This window comes from Physella acuta, unplaced genomic scaffold, assembly GCF_028476545.2.
Source record: "Physella acuta isolate Inbredline_101_S28 unplaced genomic scaffold, ASM2847654v3 ptg000634l, whole genome shotgun sequence".
In the NCBI taxonomy this organism is placed as follows: Eukaryota; Metazoa; Mollusca; class Gastropoda; family Physidae; genus Physella; species Physella acuta.
In genome coordinates this window covers 301,328-328,415 of record NW_026732153.1, presented here as the reverse complement: position 1 = coordinate 328,415, position 27,088 = coordinate 301,328, and the positions used below count along the sequence as shown (strand labels likewise).

The 27,088-nt window shown below is 34.9% G+C and overlaps 1 protein-coding gene across 3 annotated transcripts; it reads left to right on the top strand.

The window, feature by feature from the left end:
* The first annotated feature begins 348 nt into the window (after positions 1–348).
* On the top strand, positions 349–26,445 carry LOC131948250 (NF-kappa-B inhibitor zeta). 3 transcript variants are annotated; one of them, XM_059309783.1, is made up of 18 exons: positions 349–648; positions 12,222–12,388; positions 13,294–13,434; positions 13,943–14,060; positions 14,713–14,951; positions 15,606–16,007; positions 16,261–16,452; positions 16,939–17,181; positions 17,486–17,569; positions 18,047–18,210; positions 19,016–19,152; positions 19,482–19,563; positions 19,875–19,989; positions 20,448–20,537; positions 21,034–21,175; positions 21,807–21,928; positions 22,398–22,517; positions 23,479–26,445. In XM_059309783.1, the coding sequence occupies exons 1-18, from the start codon at positions 567–569 to the stop codon at positions 23,581–23,583; spliced, it is 2,745 nt and encodes a 914-aa protein (XP_059165766.1). In that variant the 5' UTR covers positions 349–566; the 3' UTR covers positions 23,584–26,445. The 3 variants fall into 3 exon arrangements, with proteins under 3 accessions (XP_059165766.1, XP_059165765.1, XP_059165767.1); XM_059309782.1 differs by having other exon boundaries at positions 350–648; positions 16,936–17,181; XM_059309784.1 differs by lacking the exon at positions 349–648 and adding an exon at positions 11,492–11,693 and having other exon boundaries at positions 16,936–17,181.
* Positions 26,446–27,088: the final 643 nt, after the last annotated feature.

Here is a 27,088-nt window from a genome sequence, read left to right as displayed (position 1 = left end):
TCCTCTATTACAGTATTATAATGCTAGAAGAATGTCACCGATGTTTTGGTTTCTTTTTCTTAGGGGTTGCCAATTGGTAAGGTAGGTCTGTGTTGTGACGCAACTCATGTAAAATGTGACCTCGTTCACCCTCGACCCTGCCCTCCACCAAAAACAAAACCCACTCACGATCGGATCAGCGTAAATGTTCCTCGGTTTCGAAGGCCTAATTTAATGTCCTGCTTAACTGATTTATTTTTTGTGTACAAATGTAGATATAAATATTATACAATTTAAAAGTAATTTCTGATATATTCGGTCAAAAAAATCTGATCTCACGTGCACGACACAGAGGCAGACTAGATCTTGTTTCAGCAGCGATGGCTGCCCATTGAAAATGATAAACAACTTCATGGAAGGGGAATTACCTTCTGCTATCGCATACCATGTGACCATGAGGCTAACCAATCAACAAAGCTTCCGGGAATTTTCCGTCTACGCCAAAAAACGCTAAATATTGACTAAAGTGATACGTTTTTGCTCTCAAAATTTTCTTACATTTTATTTAAATTACTTGGATAAAAACAATGATATTAAAAAAAGAGGAACAGGACAATATATTGGTAACTGCTAGTGATTTCGATAATAAGGATTTACAAGTCAATAAAGGTAATTTTGTTAAGATTTGAACACTACTCAACCCGCCCGCTACTTCTAGATCTAGATTCTCTCTAGATTCTAGAATTCTAGATCTAGATCTAGATCTAGATCTAACTACTGGCACTGGCTCGCTAGAGTCTAGCAAAACAAATTCTAGATTTTCTAGTCTAGAATCTAGATTAGGTATTAGCATTAGATTAGAATTAGTGAGTTTTATACCTTATAAACCTGTTTTTTTAGTTACTCACTTACGACACTTAGTGCTGAAGGTAAACAGTAGGACCCTAAACGGTAATCTTAAGTAATCTATCGTTTTAGGTACGTAAAATCGCCCGCGACTAGTAATGTGAAAAACAGGTGACTCCTTACATTTTAATAATTATTTCACATTTTGAGGAGGATTCATGTTTTGAAAAATACAAAAATGTTTCCTTGTTTCATTTAAGTACCTGTTTCTAAACAATTGAATTAAAACTTTTCAGTAATAAATGAACACCAGCGATGTTTCCAACAGATGCAACCATGCTCATTTACTATAGCAGCCATCTTGTTAAAGTTTTATTTTTATAGACTTATAGCGCAAGATTCAGGCGGAAGTCACTCTATTTTACAAATGGCTGCTGTTTATATAGCAAATCTTGCTTGCAGACACTGCTGTTTAAAGTTAATTTCTGGCCTATATTGATATATTTAGCCATTGATTTAGGTTTATTATTCATTTATCTATAATATTTGACACAAACATATCACAATATACTTCTATTACAGCCTTGACAATGAGGTAACGTTTTCGTACATTAATAGCCGCGGGCGATTTTACGTACCCAAAACGATAGATTACCCCCTATACATTATTATTAGACATACAGACATACTGACATAGAGATACAGCTTCATACTCAGTCATACTGTCATACTAACATACTTTATTGATATTTGTAGCTTAAGGCATAGATCTAGACTAGATTTATAATCTAGAAGTAGATCTTCTAGAGATAGATCTAGATCTATTACTTTACTTTACATTACTGATCTATTCAAGATCTAGATCTCGACTCGAGCTGTTTTGGGCAATAACTCACTCCTAGAATTCTCGGGGGAATTTTATACCAGTGTCCGTATAATATAGAATCTACTATAATATCATAATAGAAACTTCTTTAAAAAAGGCGTTAGGTTACTGGTAGTTAACTAAATATACACAAAGCTGGCTTATGTCAATGCAAACCCTGCCCCTAACCCCTACCCTAGTCCTTCTGTACCCTAACCTAATTTTAAACATAAAATTAAAATTAGTGGAAATTACAATACTACAAACAACTCAACACACTTGTTAAATGGAAGAGTCTATTATCGGACATTGGTTTCTATGATCATCAGAATTCTGACACTACTAGTGTAGAGTAGACCAACTACAGCCTGGCATAGCGTTCGCAGTTACTGAGTGAGTGTTAGGGTAGAGTCAGAATTTTATGCTAAGTGCTATCTGATTATTAATTAAGTAGGCCTTTAAAAAATAATTTTATACATCTAAGCCTTGATCTAGATTCTAAAGACCTATTCATGTTTTAGCAGTGTACGGTCTTACTCTTACACATCAATCATTAAATTCATTATTCATTAGGCCTACTAGATCTAACTAAAACTAAAATTATTATAGAGCGTAATATTCAATGGTAGCTTGGTAGATCTAGCATTCTAGATATATTTAGTTATTTAGAGTCTAAAATAATAACTCCCTCTCTCTACTTGTTTACTAGTCTAGATCTATTATATGCTCGGAGAGTATACTGGTATTTTTCTTGGTCTAGACTCTATATAAATCAAGATTTGAAAGTACCGAGCTTCACCATTTCATAAGCGCATCTAGGACCCTTCTTAATAGTTCTATCATTCCCACTGACAAAATCTGATTGTTAATCACACGAGTTGGGTTTGTGTCTTCACCTCCACCAAATCTCTGAGACTGAGTGTTATCGAACCCCTGGGGTTCGATTGAGCCCAATTTAAGAACCACAGATCTAGTGAACTAGTCTACGTCTGGCTTGATCTAGATCTAGTTAGATAGTTTTAGTAGACTAGCTAGAGAGTAGTAGTTGCCTGGCTAATTGATACAAATAATAGTTTTAATAAGAATTATTGTAGTGTGTAAATAGTCCTTGTAATTAAAGGCTGATGGTAGATCTAGATATAGAGATTTATTATTTAATTGAAGTTCTTAGAAATGAAATGACAAATGATTAGACTTAAACCTGCCCTCTTGGATCTATACTAAGTATCTCTCTATATTATATATAGGCTATATATAGCTTGAGTATGCCCTATCAAAATGCAATAATTATGAGTACTAGTAATTGCCTATCATCATTAACATTTATAAAATGATCTATCTACTTCTATTGACTTCTGAGCACCTAGATTCTGGGTCAAATTTTATACATTTAATGTTAATATTAAGAAATTTAAGTTGGTCTAGTCTGATGTCATAGTTTTACTTTACTACTAGTAATAGACTAGTAACTTATTAATATTTTATAGTTCAGTTCGACTTAAGTTTACTCTAAAGGCAGGCCTAAGTTTCATGCTAAAAGCCAAGGCAGCCTGACCACAGTAGCAATGAGCCTACTTTATTTAACGACTACAGATCAAAGCTGAGTCTTCTAAGTTCTTGCACCACATTTGTTATGCTGATGATTAGACCTATAAATAGACCCTATGATTATGTAGTCTACACAAAATAAGGCTTTACAAGCTAAATCTCAATTGTAGTATTGTTAAAGTGTGTGGTGGTGGGGGGAAGGGGGCATTAGTTCCTAGAAATCGTTTAATTTATATGATCAGCAGTGATCTAAATAAAGGTTGTAGAGGGTGGGGTGGTGGATAAGAAATATCATATTGGTTTTTGTTAAATGTGCATGATTCCTCTAAAATTAAACTGGATAAGGAAAGATTAATGAGATTATTAATCATGCAATTAATCCATCAGTTTCTGTATGAAAACAGTATATTATTCATTATAGCATTATTTTATACCTCTATATTGTCTTAAAAATTAAAATAGTTCCACTCCATACCAAAATTACCATTGATGTGAGAGGTACAGTATCCTTGTCTTTCATTCAACATCCATATTTATTTGTTGACGTATACTTGGCCAATACATAGGCAACCAATATGCCATTTGAGATGAGTGTTCATTGATTGTTGAAGGTAAAGGTCAACCTCTCTGTGTTTTGCCTTTCATTGCAAGCTCTCCAATTAACTAACTGAACAGTCAGTGTTTACCTCACTCCACATACTAACCTGCTAATCGTACAATAAAATTTAAAAAAATAATTTTTTAACTTTATTTTTTTGTGTTGGAATCTATTGTTCCTATTTTACTGTGTTAAAATAAAAATAAGGGTAGATAACATGTGAAAGAGCATGCGTTTATTTTGAAAGTATAAAAGAAGAATCAACAATATGTTGTGTTTTAAATGCGAGTTACGATTGGCTATCTGTTTAAACTACAAAAGGGTATGCATACTTCTGATTTAGCTAGCTACACTTTTCATTAGCAAATGTTTCCCATCAAAACACATTTTCCAGCCCCAATCTAGCTTATCCTAATGGCTAACCTTGAACATATTGGCTAAAACATCAGTATTAAAGTATTTTATAAAGCCTACATACCTTGGCCATAGGGGGCTCTATATATAATCCTAACTAACAATTTTAGTACTACTTTATTTTAAAATTTTCTAAAAGCAACATTTTTGTCACATGTGTTTATCGTTGATATTTTTAAAATTGAAAATTGCTTTATTTTATACACTATATAGATCCTATATATTTCTAAATAAACAAATTTAGTTTAATATTTCATTTAGGGTCTTCAGGATTTTTCTTTTGAAACAGTTACATATTGTGGTTTTTGTGTAGGCTACTTTGAAAGAATGGCGTTCTTAAAAAATAAAAATTGAATTTTCCCCTCATGTATTAGATTCTATATATTATAAACTGAAATGATTTCACTAATTAAATTACACTTTGAGTCATCAGTTTTTAAAGTGCTACAAATTTCAAATTTTACTAGAGAGTGATTTCTGCTTTTTTGCCTTTATTTAAAGTAATTTGAATGACTAACTTAAATATAATCTCTTGTCTTTTATAAATGTTACTTTTTACATTTCAGTATTTAAAGGAATTATTTTTTAAAATATATTTTTAATTATTTACTTGTTAATCAATCTTAATCATGATACTTTATTTCAAGATAGTTTTCACAGCTTTGGCAAAAAAAAAATTATCAGGTCGTTGCTCATAGGTTTTTTTAAAACCTATCTAGATAGTACACCAGTGTACGAATGTATTTAATATATGCTATTGTATAGTGATTAAGGTTTAAAGTGTTCAAGCTTTGCAAAAGTATGTAATAAATAAATATATATATCACCATTCATCTAAAAAAATGAAAAAAAGTTCTGTGTCTTAACTACCTATCCCTTTTTTCCCCAGTTAACATTAACGTTTTACCCCAAAATTTCATAAAATATTGCATATGATTCTTGTCACTTAGCATTAACTTCCGCTGGTTTACTGTTTTTTGTCTCCCTTGATTTATTTCCCCTGAATTATGTTCGCAATGGAACAGTGATCCACATTGTTGTTTCTGCGCACAAGTGATCCAATTTTGACTGAAAAAGTGCAGCAAACCGTAACCGAGTTGAAGTTGAAGCACAACTGATCTATTTGTTTACTAGGTTTTAAAGCTCTTACCGCCGAACTCCCTTTTTTAAGTCAAGTTACCCGTCGTTAGATTTGTGTGACATTGGAATTCCGATGCTATAAATTTGCAGTCGCGTTCGTGTCGCATTGATTTGTTTATTTTATGCCCCAGTAGCTTTGTCTACACTTGGTGTTTACGTGTCAGAGCGCCCAACCACCCCGCCCCCTTTCCACTTCCCCATTTTACTGTCACTGTGTATGCCTTGCCAACGTGTGCATGAGACTGACCTTTAAATTGTATTGAAAGCCTATACACACTATCAAGAATAATTGGTGCATGTCGATAAGAAATCCCAAACCACATCCGTATAGGTAGTATCGTTATCGTTGATACCACATAAACGAACTTGTTGACGTAGTAGGCCTACCGTACAATGTTCAAAAGAGACACACTTATTGTGTGTGTTGGCCTACACATTAAGTTAGCCGTACATTAAATTAAATGGTTACCCCCAAAATCAGACATAGACATATAATTTGTGTAGTTTTTTCATTTTTTTTTTGCCATAATTACCCCTCCCCAACCATTCAAAGAAACATTTTTTTATACCAGTATTTAATAATGGACTCCTCCATGAAATGGGTTGTTATATAGGCGTTATGTTAATGTTACAAACCCCAACATTAGTATCTTACTTTGCACCCAAGAAACGCCACCACCCCCATGTTTGGATGAGTCCATTGTCATACAGCTGTAAAGAAAGAAAGAAAAAACACAAAGCTAACAGGACTTTACCAACATTTGCCGTGTTGAGGTCGGCCATTAATTCTGTACTTTTTTTTTTACCTTTGGGTGTGGGCTCTACTGTCACGGCCTGGACAACACTGATGTAACAGGATACGACGTCATGACGCCGTTGTTAGTTACTCAACTGAAATCTAGGTCAACGTCTTTCGTATTCGCTTGAAACAAAATAGCATTGAAGCGAATTTAGTACAAAAAACTTGTTTAAAAAACATACAGCCGAACGCAATACTAGTAGATTAAAAAAAAAATCTTCCTTTCTTCTATTTTAACAGCGAAAGCTTAGGTCGTTAACAAATATTTAAAAGATTCCTTATCAACCACCCTATGTACTAATATTGATCTATGTTGAATGAAAAAAAAACATTTTCTTTTAACTCTTAACTTACTATATATATATATATATATATATATATATATATATATATATATATATATATATATATATATATATATATATATATATATATATATATATATATATATATATATATATATATATATATATATATATATATATATATATATATATTGTTATAAGAATTTTATTTTCTACTTTTTAGTTGGCCTATCTACAAATGGCTAAACTATAGGAGTTAATAGTAGGTTGATGTTTAAGTTTTAAAAACAATCTGTGCTGTTTTTACTCTTTCCATTCTAATCGTTCTTAACAAAGTCGATAACCCACACGACTACAATATTTCCGTTAAACCTGACCAGCAGCTTATGATAGCTTAAATCACAACAACTGTTATCTGTCCCTTGTTAGCACCCATTTGTAAACATCTAAAGCTACCTAAGTGGCTTTTGCCCCTTTTGTTATTGCATATAGTAATCTTATAATTATTATAATAAAGACTTATTTTATTTATAATTCACTTGACAGTTAGAGATTATTGCATTGTCGTCGAAGATGCATAGTTTAAATACATTGCTCCTTGAGATATGAGTAATACAATGAGTTTCAAGATGTGATCACAACCAGACAATCAACATGGACAGACAGAGTCATCAAAAGAACGCCGGCAGCTCATCATGTTTTCTTCTTCTATAGATGTTGGATAGGGTCAAGGCTAGGATCAGGAATACGGTTTTTTGGTAGCGATGGGGATATAGCTGGTATACTAATACTTACATTATATTTAGGTGTTTGTGGTATGATAGATACAATTTGTGGTTTTCTGATGACATAACCGAGTCATCTGAAAGAGGGCTTGTTAGTAAACCATGAACTAAAATTAACCCATGTCGACACAAACTCTAGTCATAGCTATAACACCCAAAACCGATGTAATTTTACTGGCAACCTAACATCCTCTTTTTTTATGATTCCAATCTTGGACAGTGCGTGGAGAAAAAAATTATCCTTTTACAAATTCACAAGTACCGGTTTTTCTTCATGCTTTTATCGATTTACTTTGTTTTGTTGTCGAGCGTTTTTTTTTTGGTTAGAATTTATGTAAAGGTAAAATTGCCGTCTCCAGTTTCATGTCCTATATTGACGTCACGCGTATCGATTGGGTCCTTGTTCCATTCAGGTTATTTTCTGTTCTTCGAGAAGTTTACTTGAGCGTTATCTCCCTTTTGTTGTGAAGGGCCGTGTAGCTCTTCAACAAACAGCTTTGAAAATAAAGATCGCAAGCAAGGGCAGGCGACACAATGCTGAGCTAGTGCTTTGTTCAGTACGGAAACTTAAACTTAAACTAAAGAAGAAGGAAACACTTAACTATCGTATGTCGTAGTTTGCTTTCAGCGACTAAGGTCAACGTTAATAATGCGTCAACAGGTTGGGGTGGGGTCCGCACCGGGTGATACCATTTAGATGGTGACACCACGACGAAAAATCGTAAAACTTTCAGAACGTTTTATGTAGTTCAAATTATAAAAGAAGAGGAAGAGGGGGTGACACCAAATAAAAAATCTGGCATTATTTGAGGGTGGTGGGGTGACATCCGACCTAGTGACGCCACTGGATCCACGCAAGCTGTATGAGGTTCAACCATTTCCCTTCCCGCAGTAATCCAGTAAAATTGTAATACACGTGCAAGTAGGCTACACATCAAGACAACAAGCCTACTCCTATACTACACACTCGGTCACTGGATTTGGCCTAACAATTTTATTTTAACTACGTTGTTTTTTAACAGGGGTGTGGTCAACATATACGCCCTTCATATGTCTTTAATTGCTGGATTCAGTTCAAGGAGGTTATGTTAAACGTTAGGATAGGTCATAGAAAAAAAAAAGGGGGGGGGGTGACGTAGACTTACACGCCAGTGAATCGTGCACTTTAATAATAATAATATATTTATAAAGAAAACATAAACGACTTTATCTCCAAATTCTTTGATGACGTTCTTCTAACAATGTCGTTTTATGGGCCCGCGTGAGGCTAGGATAAGTCAACAATTGCCATGTCAAACTATTTTTTTTTCTATTTGCCTCAGCATACTTTGAGGGCGTCACCCCAGCATACACGAATTACACCCCCACCCGTCTGTGTTACTTAGTGCTCCATGCACATCCTAGCACTGGTGCCATTGCTTACTGCTAGATAAACGGGTCTCTAAAAACTTAAAATTTCTAATATGAATATGATTACTCTCCAGAGCTTCTTCTGGACGAGCCCCCCTCCCCCTCCCAGAAGAACGTCTACCGCCCAACAGAACGAAATAGAATTATATAGAAAATACATACTTTTACCAATGTCCTTCTTCCCGGAGAAAAAAGTCTGAAAGAAACACCGCTCCAGATATTGCCTTTTTAGTTTATTAAAGGTTGCTAGTAATGCTAGTTTTCTTGGTCATGTGTACAGATATCATGTACGATGTACTATGCTGTATGAAATCATTGTTGATACTTTTCTTATAGCCACACCTCTATATTCGAATAGCTAGTGCTGCCAAAGCAAATACTTTAGATTTGTGTTTCAGTTTAATCATCAATACTACCCGTTGTCCTTGTCGTGATATGGGAAGCTAACCAGCAGTCTCCAAAGTTCTTCGTCCTTTGCTTTTTTCTTTTAAATTTCTATTTGGCTTCAAGTGTAACCCAACTTTATGTCAGGTGTTCCTTGTTCGACCTCTTTTACCTTTTCCTCGGAGATTCCATTTTATTTCAGTACCTGCTTGATAATACTGACTGACGTTCAAGATTGTGCGTAAAAAAGGATTATTACCAGTGGCGTAGACAAGGGGGGGGGGGGGGTTAGGGGGGTCATAACCCCCCCCCCATAGACCCCTCGGTATATAAATAAAAAGTATGAAGGGGGTGTGCAGATCGAAAGTTTGAGAGGGGGGGGGGGCAAATCGAAAGTTTGAGGGGGGGGGGGGTGCAAATCGAAAGTTTGAGGGGGGGGGTCCAAATAGAAAGTTTGTTTGAGGGGGTGCAAATCGAAAGTTTGAGGGGGGGGGGGTGCAAATCGAAAGTTTGAGGGGGGGGGGGGGTCCAAATAGAAAGTTTGTTTGAGTGGGGGTGCAAATCGAAAGTTTGAGGGGGGGTGCAAATCGAAAGTTAGTTCCCGGGTAAAAATTGGAACACCCCCCCCCCCCCCCCTCGAGACGATCTTGGCTACGCCACTGATTATTACAATCAATATCAGAAAACCCCACGTTAAAACAAAACACACCCTATTCTCGCTATACATGCACGCTCATTAATCTCAAAACATATTTCTTCGCCGTTAAAAAAAAAAAAAACCATTTATCAAAGTTTAAGGAGTTGCAAGGGCTTGCATTACCTGGCCGCCATTTTGTTTGTCAAGACCTTAATCGAAAATCAGGAGGTCGCGTAGTTTGTTTTTTATTGATATCGATTTGAACGGAAACACGCTGAACACATGTTACAAGAACAAAAATGTCTGTCTCGCTGCGATTAAAAACCTCTGTACAACTGAACATGTGTAACCTGTTTACGGTTTTTTACTTCCTTATATTGTTGTAACAGTTGGCTTGTGCAGTCTTGCTATGGTAATATGTACATTAAAATCACAGGAAAGCCGTTGGGCTGCAGCAGATTAAGCCTCTTCTCTTTTTAAATGGATTTCTCTATTGCGTCGCGGATATAGATCTATATTAAATAAGCCCACAAAATAACCATACCGTATGAACGATGGCAATATTCGCATATGATTAGGATAAACTAGTATTTTAGTTGAACGTGCCATTTAAGTTAAACGAACGTGACCCCCCCCCCCCCCCCATAAAACCATTTTCTTTCATTTAAAATATGAAAACTAAACAATGCCTAAATTTTGAATCATAGATCTAGTCTATATCAGTGGGGTTCTTTTCAGACTTTTATTATCGGGGTGGGGGGGGGGGGTATTCACGTAGGAGAAAGAGCCCTCCCCCTAACAATTGTTAATTTACTGTCACACAATAGATGTAGAAGAATAAAAAATAAGGGGTCATCCATTTATGACGTCCACAATTTTTTTTTTTTGGACTTGGACCCCCCCCCCTTATTAAAGTCCATATGCGTCCACCAAAGTCAGTTTTTTTCGGACCCCTCCCCCCATGTGGACGTCATAAATGGATGACCCCTAAGTCCGTACAGCCAAGAAGTCTATTTTAAGTTTCAATTTGACTGTGTATCATTCAGTAATGCAGTTCAGAATTAGCTCAGAATTTATACCCCGGTTGGCGCCGCCTATGATCGGCGCATAGAGCGTCATCGTCCCCGTCCCCCCCCCCCCCAACTACGCCCCCCCCCCCCCCCCAAGAGATGCTTGAAAGAAACTCGGAACTATGGTTAGAATGTAGGCCTATTTGTTCGTAAACGTTCGTTTACTACTACTACTACTGAAGTCCCTCATATTTTTTATTGATTGATCTATACAAGATCTTGATGTAAACAATTCTGCTGCCGCATTCATTAACCGTTAACCTCGCTTACGTCGCAGAGTTAATTCTTGCGTGTGTAAGCCTCGACCCAATAAAAGGGGCCAACAGCTAGCCTATATTTCAACGAGGACAGTGCGACCGCGACCATATTTAGAAAAAGAAAAAAAAACGTTTAGTAGCCGAATAATCTCTCGATAGCGCCTGCTTGTTTTGTTTTGTTGCCGCCATCTTGTCGCGGTTTTATTTAGTTTTATAGGTCAGGCCGAACTCAAGACATGTAGAGATCTACTAGGCTATTATTTTATTTAACTGTATTTAGACATGTTTATTTTGTAGAACAAACAACATAACGAAAAATTCTAAAGAGTAGCATAGATTATATTGTTTTTAGTGCTGGACTTCATTTGAATTCATGTTTTATTTTCATTATTATTTAATACTTGACACTTGTTGATTGTTGCCTAACTTGCCAGTGTGGGCCTTCGTTCAGATTTCATTACGGATTAAAACGTCGTGCCGTAGGCTAACTGCAGGTCATTGCTTGCAAAAACAAAATAAATTGTTCAGGGATAGGTCAGTCCCCGCCGTGTTCATTTTGTTAGGGTTTTTTTTTAAGAGGCCTTCACTAAAGCTTCAAGGAAAGGCTTCAACATCGGGGTTTAACAAAGTAGTGTCTATAATGAGTCGGCATTGTTGTAAGTTTTACTGGCACTAGTTTACATACATTTGTTACATTTCACTTGCTTTTTTAAGTGTTGGAAGCCAAATTCTGGATTAACTAGCCATTAAAAGGCCTAAAAAATAGTAATTAAAAAAAAATTAACTAGGCCCTTATTAGATATCTTTATAATAAGTTTTAGATCTAGGCCTAAATCTAAATTAATAATTATACTAACTTAAACTAATTAAATAAAATTTTATACCATATTTTTGTGGGTATGCCAGTAATAGGCATATAAAAATATATAGGTCTAGGCCTATGTATAAACATAAATATATAGACCTATATTACAGATAGGCTACTTTGAAGCTTATTTTTATGGAGTCTGTCTTATGTAGGCCCTATTTAATATTTGTAGTGGGGTGCATTTTTATCCTCTCTACATAGATTTAGACCTACTGCTCCCTCTTTTGCTCTAGAATACAGAATGCATTCAGTTTCTTATTCTATTTTTCGATTGCCCGTATTTAACTTAATGTTTTATGTCATCTTCTCTTCCTAGATAAAAATATAACCATGGGTTTGAAAGAAGGTGAAAAAGATAAGAGCACAGTGGATTCCATCACAGAGGGACTAAACTTGTGTAACATTGAAGATGGGGTCTCTAACATAGAGCTCACAGAACAGCTGAAGACATTGTCTTTATCTGACAGAGAACACTCTCCAGTGGTGAGTATTGGGTTAAAAATGCATTGTTTGAATCATCATCTTTTTCAGTTTGTAGTAGAGTTCATCTGTTTCTATGACCTTGACATACAAGTGGATAATGTGGTCAGCACTATGTTCAGCTTTCGGGGTGGTAGTAGTCCAGAGGTGTAGCAAGGGAAGAGCGGGTGGGGCGGCCGGATAGAAATGTACATTAAAAGCTTATTCTAAGCAGTATTACTGAATTATTCACAGTCGAGGCTAAGAATATAAACTCCTACATGGCTTTACAGACTTACTTAACTGCTTTCTACGTTAAATTTGTGACAGCGGAAAAAAAGAAAGAATAGCTGGTAAAAACGCCTCGACCATTCTAAATTGGGGGAGGGGGGGACGACGGACGTTACTAAACAAAACAAATATGTATGCATAATTGGGGGGGGGGGGGGGGGAGGGGCGCAAAAATTGATAGTTCGCCCCGGGTGCCGGAATGGGTCAGTACGCCTTTGTAGTAGTCAAGCGCTGTACTGCTTTGCCACGCCATCTCCATGTACATTTTTTTAACATCACATTTTTTGTAAAAATAAAAAAAAAATATTTTATTTAAGATTAGAACAATTTTATAAAAGTATGTTTTTTTTATTAATGATAGAACCATTTTATAATTAACCTTGTATTTTATTTTCAACCATACATTTTACTGATATGCTCGGATGTGCAAATGTTTTAAATGGGTAGTACAATTTTTAGTTAATCCTGTTTATGCTGGTTTTGAATCTAAGTAATATCATGCAATATGTAACATTTAATTTTTGTATTTGAACAGAAATTTAAATACTCAATTGCGTGATATAAATTATTTATTTGTCTTTACACAGTGATTTTTGCGTTAAAATGTTTGTTAACAATTATTTCTCTTCTTTGCTCAGAAACTAGAACCACAGGAGGACGATGAAAATGGCAGCAATGAAAACGAAAAAGATGAAAAGACAGATAATGATGACGTGAAAGAAGTGACCAAGTATGATGCACTCGTTAAGCTGGATGCACCTAGCTTTGATGACAATGAGGTATGTTTTTATTTCATTTTTAAAAGATATATTTTTAAAAAAAATCCACCCAGAAAAGTAAATTGATAAGGTGAGTGCACTTTTGGGCTAGTTGGTCCAGTGGGTAGATGAATTAAAGTATAGTTTATCTGATTCTCTGATGTTGGCATATGAAGGGATAGTTGCCATTTAGTTTTAATCATTGAGTTATATTTACTTTTAGTTCTTGAATGGTGTGGTCAGGTAGTAGAACACATAATTAGCTAGCTTGAAAATCTAACTTTTGGTTCTTACGAGTTTTTAGGGCATCCCTGAGTTCATCCAGCTGTAATTAGTACCCAATTTAAGTGAAGAAAAGTAAAGGCAGCTATACAATCCCTTCAAATGCCAATGTGTAAAAAAAAACAGATAAATTGTACTACATCTATTCGATTGGCCATACGGCCTTAAAGGGTTGATTGGTACCAACTTTTAATTGTTTGTCCTGTATTTTATTTATAGCACTTGTAAAAAAAAACCTTTTTTTCAGGATTGTGCTGAGAATGAAGCTCAACCAGACGGTGAGCTTGAAACAAGAGGTCCAACCAATGGTGTCCCATCTGTCAACTACAATACAATGTACAGGAATGTCATGCCAGATCACATGGGTAAATTATTGACATAACTCTTTTCTATAACTGTTTTAGTAATTACTATTATCCCAGATAACCATAAAAAGATATGATTACAGCTAAAAGTAAGTTTAGTATATTATACATCTATTTTTCTTTCTGTATTTATTGTGATTTTGGTATGAATTAAATATTTAAGTTTTGTTCCCCACCAACATGATTTGACATTTATGTCAACAAGTGTTCCCTTCATGGCCCAGTGACTGTAGCATGTTTTCCTTTTAGGATGTCCCCCAGCTAGCAGGCTTCATAACTTATGTTGAAGGGCTTGGGAGTTTGACTTTAGATTAGCAGACATGCACTGCACCACCCTGCTGCACCATTCCCCATTAATGCGTTTAGCTCTGTACAATTGTGTTTGATTGTGTTACTATCAAATTCTATTTTCTCATAAGTTCATTTAGTTTTATGTACAGTCCAATCCAATATTATACCAATGTTTCATTTTGTTGTGTGTAACAATAGAATCCAATTGTCCACAGTGAGGAACCTCCCACCCAACTACCCAGGCTACAACAACTACCACCCAACCACATAATCCCCAATGAAACCTTGAAATATGTACTAGTTTTTTTGTTCCAATTAAATATTATACCAAAGCTTCATTTAGTTGTCAAATTGTCCACAGTGATGAACCTGCCCCCCAACTTCCCATGCTACAACAACTACCAGCCTAACATGATGGCAGGGGCTTGCGGCCAGAACCAGAAAAGGATGATGGAACAGGAAGACATATACTTCGAGTGCCCCAAGTACGTCAAGCCTCCAGTCATGGGAAACAACTACACACAGATCAACACAAACTACATGCCAATGAACAACCTCAATGAACCTGCGGCTTCAAGAGCACTGCCACAGACAAAAAAGGTAGGCCTAGACAAGTCTGTGGTTCTCAAGCTTTATTCTTCTTGTATGTCTACCTGTTCGTTGTTTGTTAAAACAGCATTTACACTTGTGACATGTATACTAAACAGATCTAGAAAAGCTCACAAGTAAGTATACACGTTCCGTGGGTAAAATATTTTGATATAGCATTTATTAACTATTGCGAGTTTCTTTTCTAGACATGTATCGTATACATGTTGCAAGAGTTAACTCTGTAAGAATGTATTGGTTAAAAATGGCTGTTTTACTGTGCATCAGGAAAATTTAAAAAAAAAACAACATGAATTTTTAATGCTAAGTTGGTAGTATAGTACAGCACTATATTATTTATCTAAATGAGTGAACTAGGGACAGGTTTTCACGTGGGGTTTCTTATTGTGAGGGTTTGAGGCAGGTGTAACCACTTGACTAAAGGCAAAGGCTGCCTTGGTTCTGTGCAACTATTTGTTATAAAAATGTCTGTTGTAAAGTCCCACTTATCACTTTTTAAGTCTCGTTTCTTAATTTTAAAACAAAAACTTCCTTTATTTTTATTTTCTGTTAAAAAAAATAATGACTAAATTGTAATTTTAAAATAAAGTTTTTTTTTAAATTAAGTAATAACTTAATTATTATTAAAAATGTATTTCTCCAAAGGTTGTACTTCAAACCCAGCTGTCTGGCAGCACAATGATACAGTCTGGGGATCTCGTCCCTGATGCTAACCTACAGCTGTGCCAGGGCTTCCCAGATGACTTTCTGGATGACAACTTGTTCACTAAAGAACTAGAGACAGACTTCTACGCTGGATTCAACTACATCCCACCCAAGGAGTACCAGCCCGTCCAGCAGATAGAGGACTACAAGAACAAGCGCTGGAGCAGCGATGATGTTGCCAGCGACGGCTACGGCAGCGACCCAGGGTCACAGTCTTCACCGGCCCCCAGCCCATACTCCATGATGGATGCCTCTGGGGCATCGCCCTCTGGGACCAGCTTTTCCCCACCCCCCTCCAACTTGTCAGCAGACTCTGGTGTCAATAGCCCTATGGCAGATGATGTGAGTGCTAGTAATTTTTTTTTGCTCATCATCATCATCATTATTATAAATTATAGGGTCATTGTCTATTTTCCTATATAACCAAACCAGATTTATCTCAACAGATCTTTGTCTATTTTCTTATTTAACCAAAACCCCATAGAACTGATTGATAAATTCATCGACACATTTATCTCAACAGATCTTTGTCTATTTTCTTATTTAACCAAACCCCCATAGATGTATAAATTCATCAACACATTTATCTCAACAGGTCCGTAGCCCAAGGCAGGTTGGCATGAGCCCCCGCACAGTGAGGTCGCCCTACGTCGGGTTGTCCCACATGACGCCACCATACACCATGTCACCCCCACACCCCCAGTCACCCCCACAGCAGCCCACCTACTGCTCACCTGCCCATGAGATGACCGAGTACAACTACCCAGAGCCATTGCAGCTGCAGCAAGTAAATCCTTTTGTAATAACTTGTGATTCAAAAACATGCTTTTAGCTTGTTTCCCTCCCCTGATTGTTCTGAGAAGAAAATAAGAAATGATGGGGTGGGGGGGGGGGGGGGGAAGAGAAGAGGGTTTTAGTTATCTGGCTATATTGATTGAAAAATAAAAACTTAAAAAAAAATGATTGGGAGAGGGGGGGGGGGGGGAGATGTAGTATACACAAATGTGTATCAAGATTAAATAGTTTAGCTTGGTTCTGTATACAACAACCCAACATGTAGTAGATGGTCACAGATATTTGCAGAGAATAAAATATATATTTTATTAGTTATAATTAAACCCAAAAGTAGTCTGTTAGTATTACATACCTTCTCAGTATTTTAAGTTACACAGATTTTTAAAATGTTCATATTTTTCTTTAATGTAAAGTAGTTTATACATTTCTAAATATTTATTTCATTATTTTCAAAATGTTCATTTTAAAACTTCAGCAGAACTTTGAGGTCACCCCCCAAAGTAACCCCGCAGAGGATAACTACACGAGCTCCTATGTCACTGAACATCTGGCTCTCCTGAGTGAAGCCTTGGAAGTGGCTGGCAACGACCTCTTGACCTGCGCCAAGAGTAAAGTCCACTCCAACTGTGCCCCCGCTGACCACCTGGTCAACCAGTTCAAAGAAAACATCCCCAACATTATAGAAGAACCAACAAGTAAATTCACTTTTGAAGCTCCCAAGGTAAGTCTATGCAGCATTTAGTCTGTGTTAGAAGTGATGTTGAACAAAAAAATGCTATAAAAAAGTGAAATATTCATCATTTGTCAGTGACCATCATAAACATGTAGTTAATTAATTTTGTTGCAAAAGAACTGGACTTATTTTAGTTAAATGTTGTTGCTAAGGAACAGAAACCATTTTAATTTTAGTTTAATGTTATTGCTAAAGAACAGGAATTCTTTTGTTTAATGTGTTGCTAAGCTACTGGAATTATTCTTCCTTAATTAATGATGTTGCTAAAGAACGAGACTTTTTTTTTTTACAGCCTTCGGTGGATCAGTCAAAACAGAACAACATCACACTTCATCCCTTAGCGACTGTCTCCCCCCAATTCCCTGTACTTAACCCGGTGAGTGACACAGGCAGATATCTGTCTTTGATTTAGTTACTGGGGAAACACTTTAGCACAGGACACCAATAAGCAATTGAGATGAACAGCTATTAACAAATTTTTGGCAGATATCTGTCTTTGATTTAGTTACTGGGGAAACACTTTAGCACAGGACACCAATAAGCAATTGAGATGAACAGCTATTAACAAATTTTTGGCAGATATCTGTCTTTGATTTAGTTACTGGGGAAACACTTTAGCACAGGACACCAATAAGCAATTGAGATGAACAGCTATTAACAAATTTTTGGCAGATATCTGTCTTTGATTTAGTTACTGGGGAAACACTTTAGCACAGGACACCAATAAGCAATTGAGATGAACAGCTATTAACAAATATTTTGTTGTTTAAAAAATTTTTTTTTTCTTTTTTTTTGTGTATTTATTATTTGGAAATAAATAAAGCAGTGTTGTATGAATGAAAATTTTCTCTAGAATGCCACCAAGATGTATCAGCCTAATGGAGTCAGTGTTCCACAACAGCAGCCCACTGGAAAAATTCCCATACCTCCCCTCAACAGGAAGCCACAGCAAAGCCAGCCTGTCGTTGTCACCAGTAGAAATTTGATTTTCATTACCACGCCCCCAACCAAGCCTAGGTGAGTCTTACCTTAGCGTTGGTGCCTGACAATCTTTTAGAGAAATCTGGCGCTGATAAATACAGGGTGATAGGTCGCAATGTGAAATGAGGGTGATAAATCACAATGTAAATTAAATCATCTTTAAAAAAGGCTTAGGTTAAAGTAAAGATATGTGAACATTTTGACAATTAGTCCACTGATACTGAGTAACTATACCTTGCTTCTTAATAGTATTTAAGTTGTCGATTCTACATGTAAGGTGTTACCCTACATTTTTTTCTGTGTGGCACATTCTATTTACAGATATGTAAATGATAAAAGCTATGAAAAAACCCACTAGTATGTGTAAACTCTTTCCATTAAAGATTATTTGTATTATAAAAACACTCTCTGCTACTGTCTTTCTACAACTAGTTATGACAACATACAGACTTATCTCAGTGTATTCAACACTTTGATTGCTGTTGAACTAACAGGAACTATTTTGTCTCTTTTTTCTGCAGTCACAACTAAAACCTCTTCTTTTCTATCCACTTCTTTCCTACAGCATCATTCATCTTTCACAGCTTCTTTCACATACTACACATATTCTATCACAACAAACTGCTTATTGGGCCCCTTACCGTCAATCCCATATATTATACAAATATATGCCATCACATGTGGCAAATTAAGTACTACTAATTTTTAAAATCATTTTAGATTCATACTATTATTACCAACTGGATAATTTAAAAAAAATTGTTTAGGTTTATGTCAATACTACCACAGACTATGCCATTATTACCAACTGAATAATTTAAAAAAAAAATATTTTGTTTAGGTTTACGCCAATTCTACCAAAGACAGAGACACCAGACAAGCCTGTGGGTGAAGTGACCCCTATTGTCAACAACCCAGTGACCCAAAACAAGCCCCCCACCCCCCCTGTAGCCCCACAGAACAAGAAAACAAATGGAAGTAAGTTGGACTCATGTGTTCTCAGGTGTCTGAATTATTCTTGATTGGTTAGGTTAGACTATTGTCCCATGGGGACTTACACCCATCAGTAGAAATTTCTAGCTATCTTTATTACAAACTACTCTCTCTGATATTTGCTGTTTTGTTAAATAAACCTAAACATAAAACATGTTAAAAAAGCATAATTTGATTACAAAAATGTTGAATGTTTAAAAACTGCTAAATTAATTTTAGATAATTATATTAATGTTAATTTTCTAAGGAACATTTTTTAGTACAATAAATTGTTATAAGGACATTTCATGTTTTATTTTTAAATCTTTTTTTAGCAACACTGCTCAATCTGGCCAGGCGAGTGGTTGCAGGAATGTCCACAACAGATCTTCAGAAGAAGGATGACGACGGAGACACGTAAGTTAAGCCTTTAGTTAAATTTCTATGTAATTTCTTTAGGTTTGTTACTGGTTGAACTGTTAACATCTTATCAAATCTCTGTGTTACAACTGTGATTTTTTACTCTTTGAACTTTAATCTACAGTAAACATGTTACCCTTATCAAATGTCTGTGTGATAGCAGTAACTTTTTTTACTCTTTGAACTGTAAACTACAGTAAACATGCAAACCTTAACACATGTCTGTGTGATAGCAGTCACTTTTTTACTGTTTGAACTGTTTACAACATGTTATGTTGTAATGATTAAATTTTTGTTTATGTTTGCAGGTACCTGCATGTGGCAGTGTGTCAGGCTGACTGCTACATGGTGCAGGCTCTGCTGGAGAGACTTGTCAGGGAGAAGCTCACAGACATGATTGATATACAGAATACAATGGGGCAGGTTGGTGATATAATTATAAGGGGGGGGGGGGGTCACAGACATGATTGATATACAAAACACAATGGGGCAGGTGATATAATTATAAGGGGGGGGGGGCTCATAGACATGATTGATATACAGAACACAATGGGGCAGGTTGGTGATATAATTATAAGGGGGGGGGGGCTCACAGACATGATTGATATACAAAACACAATGGGGCAGGTGATATAATTATAATGGGGGAGGGGCCTCACAGACATGAACACAATAGGAAGGTTAGTGAACAGTGTATGACTATGTATACTTTAGGGGAGGTGATTACCAAAAATTGCTCTAGAAATGTTGCCCAGAGTGCTAGGCCCTTGTAGTATTGGAGTCAGTTGAAATATTGTGTTTTGAAAACATTAGTTCTTTGTCAGTTGAGGTATTGTAAGCAGTCAACTTAACAAAATCAATGTTGTTTCTTTATTTTTTAGACTCCACTTTACCTGGCAGTGAGTACCAACCACCCTGAAATGGTGACACTGTTGATTGAGCACAATGCAGACATTAACCCTTTTGCAGAGGTATTTGTTTTTTTTTTTTGTTTAGCATATTTTTCTTTAAAATGCACTTGTGAATAAAGGTTTAAAAAATTGATCTGTACAGCATATTTGCCCATAATTATATAGCAGCTAACGTTATTTTAAATTAATCTGCAACCAAATTATAAAACAAAATTATCACATTTGCCATTAAAGTTAACTGCAACTTTATGTTTAAGAAAGTTATCCTTCTAGTGTAATTGCCTTTAAATTTAATTGCACCTAAATGGTTAAAAAATATCTTTCCAATGTATTTTGTCCTTAAATTTAACTTCAATAATACGTAAAAAAAAAATCTTTCCAATGTATTCTACCCTTAAATTTAAATTTAACTTCAACTGTATGTAAAAAATATCTTTCCAGTATATTCTTCCCTTAAATTTAAATGCAACTATATGTATAAAAAAAAATTAATTTCTCGAGTGTATCCTTCCTTTAAATTTATCTGCAACTATATTTAAAAACAATATTCCTCCAGTGTATTCTGCCCTCTGGTATCCGTGAAAAGTCGGCTGCTATACACTGTGCCTCGTCAAAGGGAGAAACCTACCTGGACACACTGAAAGCTTTACTCCATGCCTCCCATATCAGCTGTTGCTTGAACCAAGTCAACTCTGATGGTGAGTGTCTAGACACAGCTGTTGTTAACATGTGCTGACATGCATGGCTTGTCTCAGGTGTTTGAATATGTTATTGTTCATTTATGTTTACTGATATGGCATATTTGTCTTTGGGTTAACATACATTTTCATGTCTTAAGTAAAATACACATATTTAAACATAACATACATATTCATGTCTTAAATATAATGTACATGTTTAAACATAACACACATATTAATGTCTTAAATATAATGTACATGTTTAAACATAACATACATATTCATGTCTAAAATATAATGTACATATTTAAACATAATACATTGTCTCAGAAATGTATTCTACATGTTTATACATAACATACCTATTCATGTCTAAGACATAATTTCATCATGTCTATGATAAATTTCATCATGTCTAAGATATTACTTCATCATGTCTAAGATATTACTTCATCATGTCTAAGATATTACTTCATCATGTCTAAGATATAGCTTATATAAATACATGTTATACAAATTCATGTAATAGTATTAGATGCAGCATACATATTCATGAAACTTCAATAAGACATCAATTATAAAAATATGAATAAACAGAGAGTTAAAATTATTAGATGGCATAATGAAAAATTATTTTTTTCTTTCCCAGGTCACACCGCACTGCACTGTGCTATCAGGTCACACGGTAAACTGGACGCAGATGGAACACGCCTGAACAGCATCCCCATTATACAGTCTCTGATTCACGCAGGGGCTGACCCTAACATGCAGGTGAGATACACATCTTCTAATGGGGATCATCTATTTATCACATCTACATTGGACACATCCACAGAAGTGCTGGGGGAGGGAGGTTCTAAAATTATTGTTTTTCTTTCTTTTGGATGTCCTTTTGTAACGAATTCTTCCAAATTAATAATAAAGTTTGCGAAGACTGGGTTCTAATCAATTTCACCTCTAAAGCACAAAGCATCTATGTAAAATATGTCTTGTGCACTAAAATGACTTACGTGAGGGTTATATTTTAAAAAATGACTATAAAGCTGTTTTATAATGACTCAACAGTTCAGATGTATATTTCTTTTAATTTTATACTTTTGAAATTAGTTTACACATTAGATTGCCGTGGTTAGCTCCCCTGTATATTTTGCCTTGCTACACGAGAACTACCTTTTATGTCGCTTTGAAAAAATTATTGTATCTCTGAAATGTGTATCAGTGGTTTGTGTTTGTGTTACAGGTCCAGCAGAGTGGGAAGACCTCCCTCATGTATGCTCTAGAGAGCAGGGACATTGACTTGATTGAGAAAACATTTCAGCTGGTGGACCCATCAAAACTTGGCTCCTACCTAAAAACACAGGTAATACAATCCTACCTCACCACTACCTTAGTTAAAACACAGGTAATACAATCCTACCTCACCACTACCTTAAAACACAGGTAATAAAATCCTACCTCACAACTACCTTACTTAAAACACATAATAGAATCTTACCTCACCACTACCTTAAAACGCAGGTAACATAATCTTACCTCATAACTCCCTTGAAACACAAGTAACACAATCCTACTTCACCACTACCTTAATTCACAGGTAACACAATCTTACCTAACCACTACCTTAAAACAGGTAATACAATCCTACCTTACCACTACCTTAAATCACAGGTAATATAATCTTACCTCACTACCTTAAAATACAAGTAATGCAACTTACCTCACCACTACCTTAAAACACAGGTAATACAATCCTACCTCATCACTACCTTAAATCACAGGTAACAATCCTACCTCACCACTACCTTAAAACTCAGGTAACTGTAACACAATCCTACCTCACCACCTTAAACTAGAGCAATCTTATTTAGTCTTATTAGAATATATCCATGACTGTCCTGCCTGATCTGTCAGCTGCTTCCCTGCCATGCGCTTCCACATCTCCCTTGGCCTTCCCTATAATGTATCACTAATGTTAAAACATTGTTATCACAACCCACAATGCTTCTCCACACCTTATAACACACTCCTGTACACATTAAAACATCAGTGATTTCTGATATAAATTTAAAAAAAAAACTTAGCTGACACATAAAACCATATAAAAAACTCTTTGTGGTAACTATAACATTAGGTGATTAAATTATAATTTAAAAGTATTAAGCAAGAAATTTACTCAGAAGTTTTGGACTGTATGACTGTATAAACATGAATTATAAAATTGTTAAAGGGTAGCTTTGCTTAGTTTGATGTGTTTTACTGGAAAATAATTCTGTATGCTGTATTGTGAAGATAATAATTTATTTTGTTTTATATTGCAACAGGCTTTTGACGGATCAACTTGTCTGAAAATAGCCGAATCATTAAAGCAATCTCTGAGCCCTGTGGATCAGCAGCGCCTGAACAACTGTCTGAAACCTGTTCGATAAGTTACTGACACAGAAGGGTCAAAGGTTAGGTGTTAGGTAAAAAATAATACTTGAAAGTTGGAACTAAAATCAAAAAAGCTTTTTTTTTTGTGTGTGGACAGTTTTTAATGAACATTTTTTTAATGGTTGAAGTTTGAGAGTTTGTCAAAGTTTTGATGTATGAACTATATAAGAATTGACATTATTTACAAATTTATTTTTGACCAGTCATTCTGATGCATAATAATTTTAACTTGGCATAACCCGTAACTTATATCAGACTAACTTGTAAAGTGACCATCACAAGAAGTTTCGTATTGTATCAATGTTATTATTTTTATCAGCGTGTAAATATTTTTCCAGTTATCTGTACATTAGTTTTGTTATTTGTACATACTTTTTTTCTTTAGCCCTTCACCGAAGGCTTAGCCATAGATATAAAAATTTATTGGGCCCATTTAAATGGGAATGATAAAAAAAGTTGGGGAAAAAAAACAAGTGGAATTCAAAAGTTACCTTTTTTTTTAAAAAATGTGATATTTAAAGTTTACATTGTGCCTTTTTAGGTCAGTGCATATAACTTGTAGTGTAAATATTGTGTACATTTAAACATTGGCCTGTCCATCAGTTTTGTAGATACTTCTGTTTATCTAGACACTAGTTATAATCGTATATATTTCATAAAAATAAACAAGTTAACATGTATTTAAGATAAGGAATAAGTTTACGTTTTGACCAGTCACAATTTGTGATTGAATTTTTTTTTAAAGGAATGATAAAGCATGCGGCAGCTTCTGTTGAGTTTTTTTTTTACTATAAGATTTGAAAATAACACCTTTTTGTTACTAATGATTTTTTTATGCAATTGTTTGTTATTTCACCAGCTTTGCTTACATTTTTTTCTCTCTTCAAACCATGAGTAGCATTTATTTTAATCAGTTTATCAATTTTTTTTTTCGGGTTTTTATTTCTTTTACATGGACTTAACTCATTAGCATTGAAATTTGTATAATAAAAAGCTATCGGCATATAGAGCGATGAAAGAGAGGTATTTATAACTTACATTTTTTATCTACGTGTGCGGCCATATTTTGTTGATGTTTCTTTGTCCGCCTGGGAAAAACATTGATTTGTTTGGGGAAATTTGTGGCTGTCCATGGTAGAGCGCACAACTACTAACCCAAAAGTCTTGAGTTAGGATCCTGGGCTTGATTCTGTAGGATGTCCCTGAGTCAACCCAGCTCTAATGGGTACCTATCAAAGGTTGGGGAAACTAAAGGCGGCTGGGCATAGTGCTAATCTCCCTATTTCCAGGACAGTTTTTGTATATGGTCAATTTCATTTCTGAAATTATTATTTACATATAGTCTAGTGTTATATTAATGTATTAAAATGAAACTAACATATATTTTCACTTCAAAATCAATCTCTAAGAAAGTTTAGTTACATGTTTGTCTCTAGCAGGATTTAAAAATGCCTGTCTTCATCCTGTATATCAGTTGAATGAAATGCCTTCTTTTAAAAAAAAATGTATAACATTCTTTTTTTCTCAGAATTGTATGTTGAGTTATAAAATTTAAGAAGGGGATCTAAAATTATTATATGTTTCACATTAGATGGACACAATAAAATAGCAAATTTTTTGAAGTAGAAAAAAAAATCAAGGCACTTTTTTGTTTGTTTTTTAATTAAAAAGCAGGGGATCTAAAATTGCTATAGGCCTATATATCTCATTACACTGGCACACATATGGCAAAATATGTTTGAAGTCTATTTTTAAGGAGAAAATCACAAGACATTTGGTTTTTTTATTATGAACAAGCAGAGGACCTAAAACTGTTGAATATATCTCATTAGATGAATACTCACATTGAAAAATATTTTTGAAGTAGAAAGTCTTAAGTTTCTTTTTCATACAGTTATGCCTATAGATATTACATTTTTTTACTACTCACACAGTTAAACACAGGGGGGGGGGGGGGAAATCATTCAGAAAGGTGTAGAAATCTGGTTTGGGTTTTAGTCCTGCATTTCAATTTTGTTATTCAAAAATCACTGTAAACACAGTATCTCTGGAGCCTCTAGTGTTAGGTAGATTTAAAAAAAAATTAAAACATATCAAATAAAGCCTAGAAATAAAAGAAATCAATGTATGTTTCTAGCCTTGGTTTAAGTGCCTGTTAATTTATGACAGAATATATGTCTACAAAACCGTTAGGTGAAGTGTGTCTTTCAGATATGTTTTTTTCAGCTTGGGTTTATCTATTGCTATATCGATTAGTGCCTAATTTAGTTTTTTATGTTCAGTTCAGTTCATTCCGATATTTCATAAATATTAACAAATTAGTCCTGCATATCAGCAGACCTACAAATCCTGAGCTCATAATTATGTTGTCATCTTTTAGTATATATGTTTAAAATGTGTTACTAATTAACCTAATCGTTTTAAAAAACAAATTGCTAACAAATATCAGTGTAAACAATTGTGTTAAATCTTCACAAGGTAAATAATTTTATGTTCACTTTTCACATTGTAAATATTTTCATATTGTTGTAGAGAACTTTCCTCTTAAGTAATTAAACAGTTAAGGGAGACAACCACTATTACAGTTGAACTAATGGAACTGATTACCACAACTTTGTTAAAAAAAATGTGTGTCAAGTGTTAAAATAAATATTTAAATTAAAAAGAAACAAATATTTAAGTGCAGGCTAGGCTAATTATTTTATGTATTACAAAATTGTTTTTTTTGTATAAAGGAAATTGTATTGTGTATAAACCTGTTATATTATTGTATAACACTGACTGTTGTCTGTTTCTTCTATCTGTAGTGGACAATGCCTTCTATTGAATATACATTAAAAAGCTTCTTATACACACCAGTAGTTTGTTTTCTTTCTAAAAAATTGCTAGTTTAAACATGTTGCCAGTCTAAAAACTACAAGAATCATGTGCCCCCCCCCCCCCCCTCCCTTCTCAAGAATACACACTGATTTAGGTATGATGCCACTCTAAGAATTACAAGGATTCTCGTCTGGTTTTGATATGCTGCCACTCTAAGAATTACAAAAATAAAATGCCCACATCTCAAAAATACATACTGATTTAGGCATGATGCCACTCTAAGAATTACAAGGATTCTCGTCCTCCCACCCCCATCTCTAAAATACATGCTGGTTTAGATTTGGTGCCACCCAAAGAGTTACAAGGATCAAGTTAACTGACAGTAATCTATCACCCCTTGCATTTATGTGGCATTACTGGACACTGTCATAACACATACTCCCCGACCCACCAAAAAAAAAAAAAAAAAATTACCAAATTAAACCACAGAGGTAGAGCACTTTGTTTTTGTTTTAAATTGAAATTCGTTTTCTTGAAAGACATAATAAATAAGCTGCACAAACCTTATAAATTTTTCAGTTATTGTTGTCAAGTTATTTGTAAATAAAGAAATCTCTAAATGAATAAAATGGCTTCCCAAAGAATGTATAGAATGTACATATATATATATATATATATATA

Excerpts from the sequence above, each read along its gene's own strand:
- LOC131948250 (XM_059309782.1), top strand. The coding sequence starts at position 567 with ATGATATTAAAAAAAGAGGAACAGGACAATATATTGGTAACTGCTAGT. Across the intron at positions 14,061-14,712 it reads TGTCATGCCAGATCACATGG|TGATGAACCTGCCCCCCAAC; the intron begins GTAAATTATTGA and ends AATTGTCCACAG. Across the intron at positions 19,564-19,874 it reads AAGGATGACGACGGAGACAC|GTACCTGCATGTGGCAGTGT; the intron begins GTAAGTTAAGCC and ends TTATGTTTGCAG.